The sequence below is a fragment of the Takifugu rubripes genome, chromosome 22, assembly GCF_901000725.2.
Source record: "Takifugu rubripes chromosome 22, fTakRub1.2, whole genome shotgun sequence".
Classification (NCBI taxonomy): domain Eukaryota; kingdom Metazoa; phylum Chordata; class Actinopteri; order Tetraodontiformes; family Tetraodontidae; genus Takifugu; species Takifugu rubripes.
The window spans coordinates 3,826,959-3,842,831 of record NC_042306.1 but is presented as its reverse complement, the minus strand read 5'-3'; the positions used below and the strand labels follow the sequence as shown (position 1 = coordinate 3,842,831).

The following is a 15,873-nucleotide window of genomic DNA, read 5'->3' as shown; positions in this document are numbered from 1 at the left end:
GATGTGTCACCTGTTGATGCCTCTTTTGACACGAGATGTGGTTCGGCAGAATGAATTTGCCCCCGCCTGACAGCTCTCATTGATGGATGGGTGCAGGCCAAGCAACCAATCAGTTCAGTTGGCCGATCAGAGCTCGACCTCGCCGCAGGTTTCTCTCCGGTTTTATACTCACACATCTCAGGTGTGCCCGCCTGCTTCCTTTGTCTGAATTCTGTATAACTACGCGTAATGATAACAATTGTTTCCACTACATTCAGAGCTAACTGTGTTAGCATATGTTGAGTTTTGCGCATGAGCCAATTTAAAGCCCCAACTTTTGCTACATCTTGATTAAAATGGTCAAACACACTTTGTACCTTGACCTACAGTCACATGACGTTTATATGCTTGAGCAAAATGGCAAAAATTGATGTCACTGTGCTGAATAACATCTTTGCGACTTGTTTTGTTTCCAGTTGTTACACCTCGGTGAAGTCAATTTCCTCGTTGGGATTATCAAACCAGCAGTAATTTTGCATTCTCTGCTGTGCTTCGCTGTTGCCTTTCATCTGGAGCATTTTCAAGCATGTGAGTCAGGTTTTACTAAACTAAACTGCACTGTAGAGGATGACTAAATCCTCTCAGGCCGGCAGATGCTGTACGCATGTCTTTAATGGACAAAACCATCCATAAATTCACCGACGATGTGAGGGTCATCTCTGGAGACCAGACAGCATACAGGAGTGAGTTGAAGGGTTCTATACCAACAATCTCTCTAAGGAGACGGTCCTGGACGTGAGCAGACATGATCAGGGAGTCTGAAGTGAAGCTTGTCAGCAGCCTCCACATCTGTGATGACCTCACCCGAGGAGACTGAGGAAGTTTGGAATGTCTCAGAGGACATTCATTCATCATCCAGAGCATCCGGACCAGCAGGACATCTTACCTCTGCAGCAGGACCTCCAGGATGAAGGACAGGTTTTCCCCACAAGCTAAAAGACTCACCACCAGATTCAATCCGCTATACCATCAAACCCTCATGTGCAATCTCTCCTGATAATTATATTTTTTAAGCTTACTTTCATTTTTTTTATTTGTATTTTCTGTCCCAGTGGACTCGTAGATGTTAGAGGGAACTACGAGTAATCGATCAGAATCGTATTTATTCTTACTATTTCACATCCGTTTGCTTTTCCGTCACACAATAAATAAAGCCAAAGCATGTGACAACACTTGCAGCGGACCAGATTTTTAATCTCCGTCTCTTCAGATTTCAACAGCGTTCTTAAACACCGGCTGTGTCTATTTTGTTGCCGTCTCTAATTTCCAGGTCACAACACGTCTGTCGCGGCAGCTCTTTCCTTCCCACAGGAACGGAGGTGTTGCTGGATTAATCAGGCCATCATCCGGTTCCACCTCACACCTTCTAACCTGCTGGGTGACACCTGCAGACCTGTCGCTGGCCTAAACACCTCCCTCAAATCACACCTTCACATGCCCGTGCTCTTCTGGGGTTGCAACAGACAGAGAGGGTTTGACAAATGACAATTTCCCGATGCGTTGTGTCTGTGATTAGCCGTCTGGGGAGTTGATCCGAGGCTGCGGCAAAAAAGTACTGCTTTGAGCTGGAGCACCGTTCGGCAAATAAACCCCCGATCTTCAATCAGTGTGAGAAAATGGCAGAAACTCCTTTGTGTTGGAAACACGCGGGCCAAAAAAGGAGATAATGTCAAGATAGATCTAGGTCAGCTTTTCAGAAGGCGCCTTGCATGAGCGTATTGCGAACACGGGGACTAGATGTTGATCCTTTCAGGGTTTGGTATAAGCCCTGATGGAAGAGACAGCTGAGATGAGGCATGCTGAGATATTGGGAGAGTCAGAGCTTTGGCAGAAACTCAATAGAGCTTTAATGACCTGCAGTCAGGGCCAAGAGCGGCTCACAACACAGACGGGCTTTGACCTTCAGAGGAACGCAGGACAGAAGGATTGCTCATCCGACTTGTGACTGCTCCATCATCACATCTGAAGGCGGACGTTGGCTCTGAGCCGCCTATAGACAACACCTATTCCATGTCACGCATGTGGAAGAAACCCGAGTACTCCCGACTGGTGGGCACATGCGAATTTACCCGACTGAAAATGAGTTTGTCCAGCTGCATCAGTAATGGAGTCGTTGTCACCCCCACAGGTAAGGTTATGCAACATTAAGGACCAACAACAGTCCCCGACAGCGGCCCGTTTTAGAATCTAAGCATTTAAGCACATTAAACATGGTGGTTAAATATGACGGTCCAGTAAACAGGACATCAGAGGCTGCAGAGCCCGTGGATGTAATTGGCTATCCGTACGGCGTTTGATCGAAACAAAAAGACAAACTTCTCCCCGCGCTCATGTTTTGATTTGCCCCATGCCAAGAACTCCGCCCTTTGGACTCTGGCCCTGGCCAAAGCCGTCCCTTTGAGGCCGGTAGCGGAGCCAGACTGGCCTTTTGAAGTCGCGCTGCTTGGCAAATCGAGTGCACCGCCGTCCTGGGCGGCAGCCTTGATTGGGATTCACAGGGCGTCGGCGGAGGGGAGGAAAACGCACTCCACATTAATTAACACCTGGCCTCATTATCTGTCCCATGTGGCAGAGTCCCGCTGGGGTAAATTTTGCACCACGTTATTGTCGGGGGGTGGGAGTGGGGTGGTACCGGGGGCTTTAATGTGCGCCGATCTATGCGTCTGAAATTCGAATCAGTAGACATTTGTTCTTCATGTGGCTGTGTGGTGTGTGCATTGATGTGGCTGCATGTTCCACTGCTCCAGGATGTGTGGGGGATTACCCCCCTCTGATGTCTGGATTTAATAAAGAGCTTTAACATCTCTGTAATGAGGCTCTTTAATTCTCTTTGTGCTCGATAAAATGCCACCTGCCTTCTCTGCCCAGAATTTTTTTCCCCCCTCTTCTCCGGATCCGCAAATTCTAAACAAGCAATGATCTTAAATCGTGATGACGTCATTCAAAATCTATATTTTGTATCCTAAATCCATATTTAATTCAGACACACACAGCTGTTCTGCAGGGATAAGTCAACACAGCACACATCTGCTGGGGAGGATAAACACCAACATAAAGGTAGGCTGACACCCCCACGTGTCACCTGCAGGCAGGGGAAAGACGCACCTACAGGGGGCGCTGTGATCGAGGAACCCAAATCAAATCATCTTTATTTATACACCACCTATTACAATCAAAAGCATCTCTAGAAGCTTTACAGAAACCCAGGGCCTGACCCCCAACAAGCAACAGTGGCAAGGAATAACTCCCTTTGAACAGAAAGAAACCTTGAGCAGGACCAGGCTCATACGGACCCTCCTGCGAATGGACAGCCACAATTAAGGCCACTCTCTCAAGGCTTAAATTAAGCCAACGCCGCGCCCTGGCATGCACACATATTTCAACGCATTTTGCTTTACTTCCCTCGCTCTGCACGAGAATTCTTATACTCGGCATCCGAGCCCGTCCGACATAAGCTTAACGGCAGCTTAATGGCCACAGTGCTATTGAGATGGAATTGAAATCTTAAATCTGTCAGGTCTTTGGCCTTAGATTACAGCATTTACCTTCAGATACAGGACATTTACGTCATGTTAATGGATGTATTATTGCATCAATACCTGCTAGCCTTAGCAGACTGCGGCTCTGCATTCTGTAGTTGGGCCTTGCTTATAACCGTGAGAGGTTCTACTGGTTTAAAGCTTGATTGCTTACTGATATAGGCTGAAATGAAGCCGAATGTATAGGATGAGGAGCTTTAGTGTCACTGTCCCTCAGAGTGAACCCTTAAAGTTGCGTCATTACTTTTGTGCCTCTTCAAAACACTTGTATGCCAGAATCTGCCACTAAGGAGTGTTGAGTGCTCATCCTAGCAGAAACTCCATCTTGATCTCTTTTATTAAGCTGATCAAAGAGAACGTGAGCAAAAGCTGGTTGGAGTTAAGAGAGCGGGAGACAGACAGGTGAGGTGTTCGCTCGCTGTGTGTCAACTCATCGTCTACCTTTCTAATCTGCATGGTTATTAGATGCTTTTATTAATTTGAAATGTCAAAGTGAGGAGTAAAGCATTACTGAAATGTCACCCTTTCGCTGAGCATAATAAAATCACGCCGGCCACTTTGGGAAACGGACATTATTTCCTTTCGCATCTCTCTCTTTCTCCCTCTCTCGGGGATCAATACGCCCTGACAGCATGATGGCTGAGTTTGCTAAGAAGAGGTTCACAATAGCCGGCTATCATCGCTCCATTTTAATGTTTCCCCTCCTGCCACCGTCGTCACTTTAATAAAAATAAAGCCAAATAGGTAAAATACTTTTTAAAAATGACACATTTTGAAAGTCTTTGGGTTTTTAGTTCTTGCACCAAAGTGATGTGATCCGCATTTTCAGCAAGACACAGAGTTCAGCATCAGTTTCCCAGCGTTGCATTAAATTTTAAAGCTCGAACACAAAGCAGACTCTATTTTCAGAGCCTAAACTTTCAGCAGAGGGACGGTAAATCAGTGTCAGCCCCGGTGGTTTAATTCGTGAGGGACTTTTATATTAAAAAGGAGAATTTGGCTTTTTTTATGTTTGTTTTAATAACGCTCTCTCTGTTCAGCTCAAATGAAAGACCTTTTGGATGTGACGCAGCAGATTCTCTCCTGATAGACGCAGATCGATCCCGCCCTCTTCTGATGTTAGCCAAGAAATTCAATGGTAAACATTCCTCTTCGCAAACATTGCCGGCTACCAGTCATCCAGGCTAGCTTGACTGGACAGTTATATATAGTTACGTGCCAAACTAAATGCAAATGAACAAATTAGTTACCAAGTCTGAGGTTGCAGTTTTCATTTTCTATATTTTGAGCATCCTCCAGGTGACTGTGAGTAAAATCAGGTCACAAGATTGCAAAACTTTTTCATCAAAAGTAATCTTTACAACAATTAACTATAACGTGAACAAGCAAAATAGCAGGAAAACGAACATCAGATGGCTCTGAGAGAGGAAAAAGTCCTTGATCTGGCACTCAGCTGAGCGCCAAATTGTCAGCGTGTAATTCGATCACTGTACTTTTAAGAATCCCATTCAGTTTGAAGAGCCCGGGCGACGGTCTCACCCGCTCATTTCATCACTGAAATAGCAGGAGAGCTGAAACCTTCTGAATGTAAAGCCGATCTGAAACTATCAATACCCCAGGGTCGGGACAATGTCAACCCCTCAGAGAACGCTTTCGATTTAAAGCTCGGGATAAGTGCCAGTCCCTAAGAGCTGCCCTCTCCTCGGTAAAAACAGACCTCACGCGCTGAAATCTCTGATTGCTTCCTGATACTGAGGCATAAACCAGCCGTTGCTAACTGAAACATGTGTCTGTGCCTAGCAAACGGCAGACAATGTCCTGGCATGTGAGGCAATTTAGTGAAATGTGGCTGGACCAGAAGAAAGGAGGCTGAGTCATGTGTAGAAATAAGAGGATTTCTTTAGAGGCACTATTAAAAGAATCTTATCTCCTGCAATCTGGGTCCTGGGGCAGCAAATGCTAATGAGATTAATCTCTGTCATTCATAAAGGGTAAAAATGCACAGAAAGAAGGCAAAAGTGGGACCTTAGAGAGGAGTTGTATTATATAGTTCTCCATTTTCTTTCATTTATTTAGGTTTACAAGATTGTTCAATTAACAGCAACCGTTATTTTCGAATGCTCAACTGGGCTGAAAACGTTTTGTCAATCAAAACAGGCAGTGCTAATGATTGCCAAAACAACAGGGCTGCATTTCCATCCACAACTGTGTTGTGGTCACAAGAGAGCATGTGTTTTTATGCATCCTTTTTAAGTAAAAGAAGAGCACATTACTCTTTTCTGCTCTGCTTTTGACAACAAACATGCAGATGTTAAACTGCCCAGAAAGATTCTGTCTCCGCAAAACATAAAACCCATTACTTTCGCCGCCCTCTCGATGCATAATTCAACTGTCTTTATATTTACAACCCTCCAAGAATTAACCTGTCACAGATCTTGGGGAATTCTGCCAACATGTCTCTATCTGTCATATACTTCACCTCATAAGGACTATCCAACCGCTGCGTGTTCAGACAAGGTATGCATATTATGCATCATCAGCTGACAGAAAACACAGGACGCGGAAATTAAAAAGCCACGAAACAAAGGAAGTGGCAGGCGGGTGGAAGCATAAGTGATGACTTCCCTCTCTCCTTCCAGTCGGGGGACATGTTGCGTGTCATCCGGGTGTCTTTGTACGCAGTGGTGCGGCGATGATGTGCTGAGCAGGGCTAGTTCAGAACAGAGTCAAGGGCACGGGGTTGACAGGAAGCTAAACGCTCCAACTGTTTCCCATCCTCAAACGAAAACATAGGTGACGGTAACCCCCTCCAAGAAAGAGCCGCATAAATATCAACGGCAATGAAAGGCTCTTAGCTGACCTTTAAACTCCTCTGGTAAATCACTTCAGTCACTTTGCGGATGGTGCCACAGCTAGCTAAAGTCCGGAATCGTTCTTACTAAGCTTAACTATCATCGTATCATGACTGGAGGACATTTTAGTGGCGTTTTCTCCTCACAGACCCAGTCTTTGCCCATGACCTCAAAGAATCACAGTATGAAAGTTAGTTCACTCTCTCTCTAGTTTATAATCTGTTTATCTTTGCAAAGTCCATTGCAGCAGTTTTTGTGGGTGTGTAAGACACAGATTAGAAGTTCACAGTGACTCCTGTCATTACCAGCGAAGATAAGTCTGCTGTATTCACTGTCAGTAACAGGGCAGTCTCAGAACAGCTTAGCGGGAGCTCTCGTCTCGCCTTTCCCTCCTAAGCCCCGGAGGGGTCTGTCTGGTGAACTGGTACTAAGGGCTCCCTTCATCCAATGCTGCGAAAGCTGAATAGAATTCAGGGAAATTACAAGAATCTCCCCATTTATGCTAGCTGGAGCAAACATCGCGGTTGAGGCAGAGTCCCAAATATTTGTACGTCTCAAGCGAGATCTGGATGATTCAGTGTCAGATAAGGGGTCATCGCCCTAGACCTACAACACCCACAAATTAGGTGCAATGCCCATTCTGCAGCAGAGAATATCTGACGAGGGTAATATTAGCTGAATGCTAACATCAGGGAACATTTTCCCTTGTAATATGTGTGTGTGCGCGTGTGTGTGTGAGAGAGAGGGGGGGATTCTAGTATGAAATGTGCTAGATGGAGAGGGTTTGTAAGTGCTAGATGCGTCGCATAGTCGCCGACTTCCTCCCTTGTTCTGGCCCATCACGGTAAAGACGACACGTGCGCTGTCCTCTATTACAATGTTCACTCCTTCCTCCCATCAGATCACCTGGACACCTTTTCTTTTAACTTTAGAATAAAGTAACAAGCTGGGGGTAGGTTAGAACAGGGGCGTAAAGTAATGCAGTTAGAGACAGCACGTATGGGCTCCACATACGTGCGTGAAAGCCCCCCCCCCCCGCGTGACCCTGACTACGAGGAGCAACAGTTCCCAGAACACCATGATGTCCACTGTCAACACATTTAAAAAGGAACGCTCCATATGAACACGCTCGTGCATGAGAACGAAACCTCCTTTCCAAATGGGATTCAAACCGTGCGCTGCCACTTTTGTGAGTCACCACTAAATCTTAAATCAGGCCTTAAAGTGGAAAAAGGGCCTTGATTAAAAGCCTCTTCAAGTCTTTTAACCAAATAAGATGTTGCTCTTTTCTAATTCTACTACAGTAACAACAAATTCTCATTAGAGCTTGTGCGCTACAATAAAGTTAATAATAATTACCTCGCCAACAACTGTTCCAATTAGCCTTATTGGACCATCTATATTGATTCAGGGGAATGCTGCACATGCTGTACTCTACAGGACAGACACACAAAGGCTGGAGACAAACTATTAGGTGGAAGAAACAATTGTTTATCAGCTGCAGAGCTTGGATTTCAGCGTTTTAGCTTGTGCAGCATGCTAAAAGATTTTAAACAGCTTTAGAGGAAAGTAGCACTGTGGAAGCAGACAACAGGACATGATGAACCCCTGAAGGTACGAAGCTAAAAATAAAAACAAGGCTAAACCCCAGATGCCGAAACACCTGTCCCAGACGCTGTTTATCCTGGACTCTTTTTTCGTTGGTGTCCTACGCACCCGACAGGAAGCAGTCTTCCCTCTGTTTTAACAATATTTCAATTAGGGAGAAATGGCTTCTAACCCTGGACACGGTTTATTTTTGGCAGCGCTTGGATCGGGATCAATTCGACTGGGCTCACAACTGTGGGCGATGTGGTTACTGCGCTGAGAGAAGCCATTTGCATTCTCCTCTCATCTCCAACCAACTCTCAGGAAGCACCAGTGGATAAGGTCACCAGTGTCAGCCCGCCAGCGTGCCGGCCGAGATTGAGGACAGATCAAACGTGCAACAGCCGCGAGCAGGTGAAGTCCGTGTTCTTGATCATCACCGTTAATGACGACCTCCGATTCCTGTCGGATGTGATCAGAATCCCGAGGGTCACATGTACAGACAAAACAGAAGAAAAAAAAGATCACTCGCATCCCCGTTAGAACAGGACGAGGGTCTCTCCGCGGTCGCCAAGGTCTCAGACAACAGCTCCACCTCCAGAAGGAAGCTCTCTAAGATCAGGATGAAATGTTTTCTGCTACCACGTTCCATTTGCAGGAGCGCATGAAAATATTTGGCTCCAGAGAATTCATTTTCAAAATGCTAAAACGTTTGCCCGCTCTATCTAACGACGCTCAGGTATCGGAATGCCAGTGGATTTAACTGAAACGAGATCAATCCAAAACCCCAAACCATTAAAGCCTGCAGTCCCCCCCCCCCAGCATGTAAATTACCGACCCACGGTTCAGACAAAGAGTAACACACGACCTCTTTGTAGGAGGTAAAAACAAACTGACATCAACAGCTTTACAAGAACCAGAAGCAGAAGTTCCGCTGCCACCAAAGTCCAGAAGGTAGTTCCACGTGAACTTGAACAGTGTTTATTTTGTTTTGTTGAGGGTGTTTATTTGGGAGGATCTACTGGGCTGATAGCGGGTTTACCGTCTGCTTTGATAGAAAGCTTCACAGAACGCGCAGACTGACTCCTTTTTCATCTGACTGTGGCGTTAAATGTCTCAAAGCCATCTGGAGCTGCGGGAGGAGAAAAATGCTCCCTTTTAAAGATGCCTGTTTTAATTGGTAAATATTTACTCACAGGAGCGCTCGGCAGGCACAAGCACGACTTCTAATGAAGCACTTAAAAGCCTGTGGGCACCATGCTCTTTATTCTGAGTGTGATTCTGAACAAATTCAACCCCGGGGTTCAACAACTGTTGATAATGCTTGATGAGGGTGACTGAAACAAGGCTAAGCATTGTTGGGAGCCTGCAGTGACTCGTAATTGTGCGTGTACAATAATCTTGTCACTGGTGACTTGTGAGCCATCTTTCCGATGCAGGTTTTAAAGCGTTACCCTTGCGCGTGCTGGTTTGCGCTAACAAATGTTGGACCTCTATCAAAAAAGACCTTTCACCCCGATTTCACCCCGCCTTGTTTTTTTGTCAATAAATACATTTGTGTACAGATCTTTTCATTTTCTGACACATCCCAGCCTCTAAATGAAGGCGTGCGTGCATGTGTGCTGTCAGATGTTAGCATTTGCGAGCATCAATCTCGTCTGGCGTGGAGGCGAGTTGCCTTGTAGGCGTCACTCTGCGACCCTGACCCAGTATTTTTGTGTGACTCCGCCTACAGCCTCATTTGTCTCCATCATGAGACAGGCGAGGTTACAACTCACCAATGCGCAGTAGGTTTCTGGTGGATCTCCGCACGTGATATTTGGGGGGTCGAGGGTCACTCGTAGGTACTTTGTCATGTCGGTGGCTTCAGGTTGACAGGCCATGTAGTCCCATGCGAGGCCTTCCTCTGTATAGATCTGGGACTTGCACACGTCATAGTGTCCCCATGCTGCCGGGTAATGTTGCATGGCGCGTGCCACACTGCTGCACGAGGCTTGCAGAGTGAACAACAGAGGCCAAAGCATCGCTAATTTCATCGTGTTGGATTCTCCTCTGCGAGTCTTCTTGTTTTTGCCTTTGCTGCTCTGCTGCAGGAAACGGACGATAACTCTGAAGCTTTTCTAAACTTGCTTGGAACACTCGGGGTGGCACGATGGAACACTCGGGAGCATTGACAGCATGTTGCTACTTTAGCATCAGCAGCTTTAGGCCACGATTAGCGTGCGTTTATCACTTGCTGTCGCCGATTGCTGCTACTCCCGCCTGGCTGATGAGGTGTGTCGACAAGTGAGCTTCTTCTGTTGTTAGGCGTTGATGAAAGGGTCAACCAACGGTCAGATGCGACGTGCAAAGGGGATGCGACACTTGTCGTAAGTCAGCCGCTGTCAGATGCCTCAGCCTGACCTCCTGCATGCGCTGGATTTCCCTGCAGGGTGCATTCTGGGAAAAAAAGGAGGAAAAAGAGGACAGGGAATTAAAAGGAGACAGACAGGGACACAAAAACATGTAGGATCCTACAGATTCATCGTGTGACATGAAACATGTGACAGTTGATTTATATTTCTAATGTTGTATTTACATTTCACTAGCCTCCGGATTTTTTGCTTTACTTCATGCTTCAGGAATACATTGCTAACATTACTGTATAAAACTCCAATATAGCGTGTTTAGCAAATGCTCGTCTCCATTTGATTTTCATACAAGCAGGCTTATTTCCCTGGCACGGCGGTTAAGGCATCGCCTTTTCTGACTCCTTAATCATCATTTGTGGAGCTGTGTTATGCTTTCTGAGACGCGTGGGACATATTAAATCAAAATTTGAAGAGGGAAATGGCCTATTTGACAGATTGTATGCTTCTTGGACTTATCACAAGCCATCAGTCAGATGGCCTAACTCGTCAGGTGGCGGCGTCTGGCGGCAGGCGGCGCGGGCCCCTACATTATCTCAGCGTTTCAGCGAAGAAAAATGTTGTTGAAGCGGGCAACGCGAAATGGCGCGGCCAATGTACGGCCCCCAAGGAGTAATGACAAAATAGGAGTGATTTTGAGGAGGCCCGGGGTTCTGCCTGAGTCACAATACTGAAAGCTGCTGTTCAGAAAATGGACTTACATTTCAATTTAACCTCTGTCTGCTCCAGGCTTTTACAACACACACGTATCATCTGGGAAAATTCCGGACGCCTTTGCGCGTTTGAATCCGCAACTCAAAGTTGCGGGGTTTCGCAGCGCGCAATGCAAATTGACCGTCCGGGTGGTTGAACTCATAACTTTCCAGTCATCAGTTCTATTCTCCACCTGCCCCCAGGCTCCATCTGCCCCTGCTCTGACTGACAGTCGCCGCTGAAATAAATCTTCCCAGGTAAGCTGGGGATCGAGGCATGCGGAGAGGCTTTCATGTTCAGAGGAACTGGACGCTTTTTCGTTTTGGTTCAAAAGAACGCAGCCTCTTATTGGGAGATCATTACAGCCAGTTGATCTACTTACGCACAGGTTCCTACTGACACACGTAAGACAAAGACTCACAGCACATTTAGGACACAGAACCTCCTTTTAATTGGCTGCAGCAATGCACACATGCAGGCAGCTGTCTGCCTGCTGCAGATGGTTTAAAATCCACTTCTAACCCTGCGTCAGTCTGAAGGGGCTGTATCTGAAGCAACCGCAGCCTCCGTAAGTTGTTTGTATGGGAAAGAACATTAGGTTCTTTAGACGGATCTCGTGTTGGAAGAGAGGAAAGAGTTTTGTTTTGGACACTTTCACAGCACATTGATCCACAAGGCTCCAGTCCAGCAGAGGCCAATTAAAGATTCCGTAAGTGAGAGGAGCAGGCAGACGAGGCACCAGAGGCCACACGGTGGTTTGATGCCTTATCTAATTTTTATTTAATAGGCAGCATTCATAGATAATAGGCGAGCCCAAAGTGAGCAAACCATGGGAATATTGGATTTAATTCACAGGCCCCAAGAGTAATGAAATCTATACAGATAAAAGGAGGATGTCAGGGCCCCTCGGTGTGAGTCTCTGCAGAGAGAGATAGCTTTCAGCCTTCCGATCACTGGGTGACAGTGAAAAGGAAAAAGAGCCTTTGACATGAAACCCTTCCGATCCCGATTCTGCTTAACTTTCTGTTTAGCATTGAGCCATGTCTTCTGAAGACTACTTCATTTCTTGGGCCTTTTAGTGGTTAAAAAGCTAATACATTTAAAAACCCAGGCGTGACCCTTTCACATCATTTTGGTTGAAATGACACGCAGAAAGATTTAGGTGCAAAACCACAACCCTCCACCCGGTATTGTCTATCCCTCACATCCGCCGAAATGATCGAAACGAGAGGAAGGACTTATTCAGAGAGGGGGGAGAATGAGGTCGGAGTCTATATTAAAAATCATCAATATTTTAGCAGCTCTTGGTATGCAGTGGGAGACAGCGCAAGCTGACCGCCTCCCCCCTCTCTCTCCCTCTGAAACACCCCCTTGTGTCCGCTTCCATCCCGTCCCTCGGGCAGCTCAAGCATGGCAGAGTGATTTTTATTTTATTTTTTTATAAAAAAGAGAGAGACGTCAGCAGGTGACCATAGCCTGTAGCTCTCAATGCTCACAAACTTCCATCCGGGTGGAGAGCCAAGGGGAAGAGGAGGAGCTGTCCCTGGTCCTGACACACGGACGTCACCACGGCACATTTCACACCAGTGAGCGCCGGATTTCTCTGGTTGCCAAATAAAGGCGTGAAAATAAAAGACCACAACAGCTTAGACCAACAATCCCCTCATGTTTCGCCCTGCAACAATCGTTACTTTGTTCAATTGTGTCTGTTCAGGATTTTGCACACACATGCACGCACACACACATGTCCTTATTGATTCCACTGACTTCCAACCAATCACTTTTGATCTACGGCCAGTTTTAGCAGACTGATGCTTTGCGGCTGGCGGACGAGCGCAACAATAAAGCGGTTAATGCTTCCAGCGCTCCCCGAGCCAACAACCAACCCTTCCATATGAGTCACAGTAGAATCGACTGGCAGGCAAAGGCATGTTTGTGCTGGCACACATTGGTCTTCTTATTGTCTTTCTCTCCTTGGTTCTCCCCATTCAGAGTCTCAACTCTGCTCTTTATCATACCAGACCCCCACAGCGCAGCACAGAGCACAGCACACACAAAAAGAAGACTCATAGACTGATGCATCCAGTTTTAACCCTCCACAATTGACGTCATTTTCCATGTATATGCCACAAACTTCCCATAGGGCCTGTGGAGATGTTGGAAGGATCCCTCAGAGATGGGGGGCCAGAAGCTGCCTCACATTAACTCTGGCCAAGCACATTATTGAGAGCTCCCCTCTGGACCAGCTCACCAGACAAAGATTCTGCAAAAATTCAAAATAAAATAATCTAGGACACGAAAATACGCACTCACCACATGACGCACACACGAGCACACGCAGATCGAAAGAAACGCGAGGAGAGCAACACTTTCAAATACTTTAATGACCTGATGCGCAACAGGTTTTAAAATTCTCCATCTACTGAGGATAAAAGCAGCTGCGGCTAAAGTGCTGATTTTATATGCAAAAAATAAACAAATATATAAAAATAAAAAGAAGAAGCGCGATCAACTCCTCCAACAAAGGGATATCACAATTTACCCGGTACAATCACATTTTTACATCCACGTCTACGCTCGTCCCGGATTCGGTGAACCTACTTCGAACCCGCCAGCTGTTCCGCCCATGAAACTGCCCCCAGGATCCAGCCTATTGTGGCTCGTTTTATCACGATTGTCTTCCCACAAGTGGCGATATGTCGACAGGAAGAAGTCAGAATCTAAGAAAAGCACACGACCACGGCAGTACTCACGTTAAATGCGCTCCCGGGCTCAGCAAGTTCTTACAACCAAAGGAAGGGAAACGGGGTTTTGAGTTGTTCTTTTTCACCTCTAATCTCATGTAGTCCAGCACGGTGGACCAAGAAATGGTTGTAATTCGCGGATCACCGGTTTAGATCACCGGTAGTTCTCTTCATTTGAACTTTTGGGGCAACTTTTACATCGCGTTAAAGCCTCGTTTTCTTTTTAGACCGTTCCTTCCAAGCTTTGAAACGGTTTGGAGTGGAGTCCGCACGGGATGATCGCCTTTACGCACGCGCTGCTCCAGAACTGGTCATTTGAATTACGCACGGGGAGGAAAAAATAAAATAAAATAAAAATAAGATGGTCGCTGTGATTCGCAGAGGAAATGCGAGGAAATGAGCGCGCGTGAACGCACCCTGATGGGAAACTGGTCGGGAAGAGGGTCGCCTAGGTCGGACACATTTCTCAGCTCAGCCCAACTGTGAAAAACAGAAGAGGAGATAAGAAATCTTCCTCAAATGGAGCCACTATGTCCAGTTACGGGAGATCGAGCGCTCCACAGGGTCCTAAAGATAATAGTCCCTGCCTGAACACCAACTTTATCTGCTGGGTTTCAAACATTTATTAAATCCAAGAAGTTGGAAGATATATAATCCCCCGCGTTTTCTAATATTTCCCACCGTTCTGACTAATATTGCGTTTCGAACGTGATTAGAATAACCAATATAGTTCTCCTGAACCTGTCATGATGAAAATAATTTCATTTCTTATCCTTTCTCACTATTTCGTTGGTCCGTTCAGGAAAACAGACACGTTACGAGTAAAATATTCTATTGAGATTACTTCGGTACAGGTGGGCTGCGTCGCTTTCTCTGATGCAGGTAAAACCTCCACACACCGCCGTGGAGCACCTCACACACTGCCAATAACTACATCATTCACTAATGTCGGATATTAGACCCACCTGAAAAGGAGGTTAAATGTCACATATGATGGGGAGCCTGGAACAAACCGCGGAAAGTAAACATAGGCGAGCCTGCGGGCAGAATTTCTCCATGCAATTCAATTAAAAGCCCCCAGTTGCAAAACCAGCTATGTTAATAAAAAGTGATAACACTTCATTCTAATTATCCTAAAAATGTCAGTATTTTGCCTCCGGGTCCGTGCCTTAACAACACCGCTTCAGGACTCGACGCTCTCTGAAAGCCAAAGAAATGATTTCTTACCTCCCCTTTACAAAACAGAAGCCCCGCGCTCTTAAAACCAGCAAAAAAAAAGAAAGAAAGAAAAACAGGCACAGAAAAAACTCCCTTGGCCGGAGGTGTTACAGTAGGTGTTGTTGGTTGGATCTGTAAAAGGTGACAGAATGAGTAGTTACGCGCGTCTCGCAGGTTCCGTTGACGCGGAGTCAGAGATGTCACCCTCCCCGCTACAGGGTGCCAAGCAGCGTGGCCAACAGCTGCCGTGACAGATCGCCGAGAACACGCATTTTAATTGCGGTATGATGCCGACATGGTGAAAATAGCCGAACCGCGCCCATGTGAAGGTCAGCAGACTTTCTTTCCACCGCGTCCGCGCGTCAGGGGTCCAGGACTTGTAGCACCTGTAACTAATTCTTCTCCATTCACACATGCGTGTTGGGGGTTTTAAACTGCAGGGTAACTGTTGAAGCGCATGTATTAAAATGCTTAAGTCATAGATGCAAACTGTGGGAAGGTCCGGATCAGTGCTATGGGCAGCGCAACTTCACTCGGTGGGTCGACATTTAAAAGGCGTTTCTCACTTTCTTTAAGTCAGTGAAAGAGCTTTGTTCAGTTAAATGAATAATGTCGAGCTCTTCCGCGCTGCTTTACACAGTTTCCACATCCTTAATGCGTAGCATCCTTTCCCTAAAAAAGTGAGAATCGCCCCAGTGGAATAAACCATTTAGTTTCTAAAGGTTTTTTTTCACCTTCTTTCTTCTCTCAGACTCTTTTTTTCCCCAGCGTCACATAAAAATCTCATTTCAGC

The 15,873-nt window shown here is 46.2% G+C and overlaps 1 protein-coding gene across 5 annotated transcripts in view; it reads right to left on the bottom strand.

Annotated features, from left to right (window-relative positions):
• Positions 1–15,438, bottom strand: part of LOC101065933 (netrin-G1-like) — a 44,693-nt gene extending 29,255 nt beyond the window's left edge. For 2 of the 5 annotated variants that reach the window (XM_029831637.1, XM_029831641.1), the window contains exons 1-2: positions 13,872–14,333; positions 9,796–10,456 (exon numbers count right to left, since the gene is read on the bottom strand). In XM_029831637.1, coding sequence (XP_029687497.1) covers positions 9,796–10,053 — 258 coding nt within the window. In that variant the 5' untranslated portion in view covers positions 10,054–10,456; positions 13,872–14,333. The other 3 variants (XM_029831640.1, XM_029831638.1, XM_029831639.1) reach the window with 3 other exon arrangements.
• Positions 15,439–15,873: the final 435 nt, after the last annotated feature.